The 4,019-nt window shown below is 53.8% G+C and overlaps 2 protein-coding genes across 3 annotated transcripts; one reads left to right on the top strand and one right to left on the bottom strand.

The window, feature by feature from the left end:
* Positions 1-266: 266 nt before the first annotated feature.
* Positions 267-3,402, bottom strand: KVP17_003962 (uncharacterized protein; the record flags this gene model as incomplete). The annotated part of the gene is made up of 2 exons (XM_068521754.1): positions 267-1,471; positions 1,500-3,402. The coding sequence occupies 2 exons, from the start codon at positions 3,400-3,402 to the stop codon at positions 267-269; spliced, it is 3,108 nt and encodes a 1,035-aa protein (XP_068376946.1).
* A 123-nt stretch (positions 3,403-3,525) lies between these two features.
* KVP17_003963 (uncharacterized protein) lies at positions 3,526-3,991 on the top strand (the record flags this gene model as incomplete). 2 transcript variants are annotated; one of them, XM_068521756.1, is made up of 1 exon in its annotated part: positions 3,526-3,991. In XM_068521756.1, a coding segment is annotated over one exon (466 nt), but the record flags the coding sequence as incomplete, so codon positions are not given. The 2 variants fall into 2 exon arrangements, with proteins under 2 accessions (XP_068376948.1, XP_068376947.1); XM_068521755.1 differs by having other exon boundaries at positions 3,589-3,991.
* Between the last annotated feature and the right edge of the window lie 28 nt (positions 3,992-4,019).

The following is a 4,019-nucleotide window of genomic DNA, read 5'->3' as shown; positions in this document are numbered from 1 at the left end:
GGTTGCGAGCAACCTGGTTCTTAGCACCGTCACCGATGAGACGCTCGGTCTCAGTAAAACCGACGTAGGAGGGAGTAGTTCTGTTTCCCTGATCGTTGGCGATGATCTCCACCGCATCGTTCTTGAACACACCCACGCAGGAGTATGTAGTGCCGAGATCGATGCCAATTGCCACCATTGTCTATAATTGATATTTTCGATAAAGGTAGTGGCTCATATTCATGAATCATTGGGGGTCAACTTTTTTGGGGGTCAACTTTTTTACGTTACGCAGTTATTCTCTTCGTGTGGGCTTCAACGGAGTCCACGAACAGGCGCAGCTTGGCTGTGCACTCCCTTAAGGACGCAGCCGCAAGGATCTCGTCAAATAAAGCTATCCGAGGCAGCTTCATCTCCTCCAGCGTCCGAGATAACTCCTGTTCGGTCTCAGCTGCCAAGCTTGGGTTTCGCATCAGAATGAAGATGACCCTTGCAGCTATACTCAGCCAGTCTTGGTTCCCATGAAACTCAGTGAGACATGTCTCAAAGAGCACCCGTGCGATTTGCATGTGGACGCCGGTGCTTTGACTGATCTCCAACGCTTTCTGGGAGCACTCAGTGAGGCTGGACATCACGACTGAGCGTCCCATGCGCTCTGCCACCTTCTCGTATTCGTCAGGGTTCAGCCAACCCACGAAACCTGCAAGAAGTAGCATCTCGCACATTTTCACCTTGACGTGTGTTCGTTTGGTGCAGTCCCTGATGCAGAACATGATAAGACCTCCGAAGGAATGGTAGTTCAGCAAGGCTCGTGTCAAGTATGGCGAGCTTAACGCTGCTCGAAGCGTGTCGATAGTCATGCCTACGATGTCTGGGTTCAGCGCAGTCAGATGACTGTCCGCCTGATTGAGCGCTGTCACCACCTTTGTCTGCACAGCCTCCAAACAGGTGGCGAGCACGTTACAAGCATCCGGAACCGCCCCAAACTGACCGACTAGCGACCGAATTGCAGACAGATGGAACACTGTAGGATTGTGGAGGAAGTCCTCCTGCAGCATCTGACCAAACATGGCAAACAGAGGTCTAGCTACCACCTCCTGCCGGTCTAGACCCATCACTTCAGGTATCGCTGTGCATATCATATCCGTTGCATTATCAGACCTCAACCCAAAGTAGATGGGTCCCACAGTCATCAGTGTGTCCTGGATCATGTCCAGCACGGGTCCTTCGTCCATCGATCGGTGGGTTAGGCCTAGCAACCGCCAGAGGTGCACTAGCATTTTCATCGCCACAAGCAGCGGGGACATCTCGTCGAGCCCCTTATCGTGGAGTCGGTCATCCCCCTCCCGATAGCTCGCGACCTCGGCCGGATCGTTGTAAAGGTCCACGACGTTCCTCGTGAGGGTGGTGTGGAGGTCCCGCAAAAGATCCCATCCCACCTCTTCAGAGAGGGAATTTGCGACGAAAACAGTGTTGCTCAGGATTCCCTGTTCTGCGTACAATAGACGCCAACCACTCACTTTGAGGCAACACCAAACCTTGTAGGTCAAGCAGCTGCTGAAGCGCCTGCATCAGCTCGATCAACATTGGGTCTGACAGCATCGGTACGGCAGGTGAATCGGTGACTACTTCTCCGAGAGTTACTATTAGGGACATGATAACGCTGGTTGATCGAAACGACTCCACGGGTGGTAGTTTAGCATCGTCGCCTACGATATTCGCTCGGCTCTGACGCCACTGGCCTATCAAGGCTGTGTTCGTGTGTCGGAGCACGTCCTGGATCCACTCCATCAGAAGCATGGCAAATTGGTGTAGATCCTTAGGTGTTTCTACAGACTTCACCACCAGCTGTATCAGCTCGGCGGTGGTACGACGCCAGACGAGACCTGAGAACGGGTAGGTGGAGAGCGGCTTGGCTGCGCAATGGAGAAGTGGCATAAGCAATTGGTCAGCATCTGTCTGCATGTGGCGGGCGCAGAGCAGCCGGATAAAACACACTTGCGCCTCCACTACGTTCCAGCGCGTCGAGTAGGCCTTATCGTCCAACTCTTTGACCTCCTGCGTGACATTGTTTATGATGTTCAGCACAACCTCGTCGAAGTCTGGCATGATGCTGCTGATTTCCAGGATCAGTCTAGGCAAGCGAGCTCGAAGCTTCATCATCGCAACGATGTCATAAAGGGGTTGTCCGTCCAAATCCACAGGCAACGTGATAGCTCGCACAAGGTACTCCATCACCCGCCTCAAAACAGAGGGGTCGTCCCCGCCAATCCAACAGCACGCCATATCCACGGCGTCCAGGGCCGCCGTCTTCAGCTCATCACTCGCTCCGGGAAGCGCCAACACATTGAGCGCCAGATCCAGTCCCTCCCTGATGTCTGGCACGAACAAATCCATCGCCACACAGCGTGGAAAGACTTCAGCAGCAAGATGTGACCACAAATCAAGATACAAGTCGAAAGCATCGTCAGTGCAGTTGTCCACATCAATGCTCTTCGTGAACACGCTCAGGGCTGTCATCAGCTGGGGAACGAGCGGAGATAAGGTTGAGGTGGACAGGTGCGCCAACGTTCCCAGAACGCCCAGGAGCTCTTTGGCTTCGCCGAGTGCTGCGGCGTCTGGAGTGAGATGAGCAGCCGCCAACGCCATGAAGGGTGGCAAAATGGATACCAAACTGTTCTGCAGCAGCAGGTTATCGTCTGCCCCAAAGAGAGCTAGATGTAACCTCAGCCAGGCTGCAACAGCCTTCAACGCCGTGTCTGGCGCCTGCAGTGCCTGAAGGTCCGACGCCAACAGCTCGAAGACGTCCACAAGGACGGCTGCCATCTCCATGAAGGCTCTGCCTCGTCCACTAGGTTCTAACACAACCTGCTTGTTGACCAAACATAGAGGCAGCTCGTAGGCAACGTCCCAAAGCAGCGGACTGCTTCGAATCTGCAGTAGAGTGGCAGGGATTAACATGCCTGGGATAGGCGAATCTGACTGGCGATACAACAGAACGTCGTCAGGTGTTACGGCATCCATGGATTGCTCCGGACCTGTTGACAGGAAAAGGGTGATCTCCGCAGATAAGGCCCGAGCTAGCTGATGCCTTGAAACGGGAGGTAGGTGGCGGCCAGCAATGACCACATCAGTCACCTTTCCAGTCTGCCGTCCGTTTTTGCAGTGCGTTGCCACAGTTTGAGAGAGAAAGTACACGAGATTGTCAGTGACGGCCTCGCCACCCACAGAGGCATTGGGCAACATCCCACCGGTGTTGGCGTCCAGGCTCTGGGTCAATATTTCAAGACTAAGGGCGAACGAGCCCGGATTCCGCTGCCACGACACAAGAATTCCGTTGGCGCGTTCAATCTCCTGTGGCGAGGCGTTGTCGTTTCCGAAGAGAGCTCGCAGGCTCTGGTTTATCAGTGGCACGTGCTCCATAGCAATTGTCGCTTTCTTGCACTGAAATCGTCTGAATACACGTTGAGCGCCTCGTTGTCGTCATGTGTCCTTGCCGTGTCAACAGAACCGGCCACAAGTAAATCAAACCCGCAGCATTCATGGATGAATCCTATATTCGATGTTCCACCTGATGATAATCCTCTGTCCCAATTTCATACTCAAACAATGGTGGCAATAGGAATTGATCTCGGCACTACATACTCCTGTGTGGGTGTGTTCAAGAACGATGCGGTGGAGATCATCGCCAACGACCAGGGAAACAGAACTACTCCCTCCTGCGTCGGTTTCACTGATACCGAGCGCCTCATCGGTGATGGGGCTAAGAACCAGGTTGCTCGCAACCCTGAGAACACCGTTTTCGATGCCAAGAGACTCATCGGTCGCAAGTTCAACGAGACCGAGGTTCAGAGCGACATGAAGCACTGGCCGTTCAAGGTCACTGCTGGTTCTGATGGCAAGCCACATATCACTGTCCACTATAAGGGCGAGAACAAGAGCTATCACGCCGAGCAGATCACCGCCATGGTCTTGGTCAAGATGAAGGAGATCGCTGAGGCCTTCGTCGGCGGTGAGGTTAAAGACGCTGTCGTCACTGT

The sequence above is a fragment of a genome (genome assembly GCF_019968985.1).
Source record: "MAG: Porospora cf. gigantea B chromosome Unknown PgB_NODE_2148_length_4019_cov_159.153, whole genome shotgun sequence".
NCBI classification, from domain to species: domain Eukaryota; phylum Apicomplexa; class Conoidasida; order Eugregarinorida; family Porosporidae; genus Porospora; species Porospora cf. gigantea B.
Note: the sequence above shows the minus strand (reverse complement) of the source record. Positions and strands in the feature narration are given on the sequence as shown.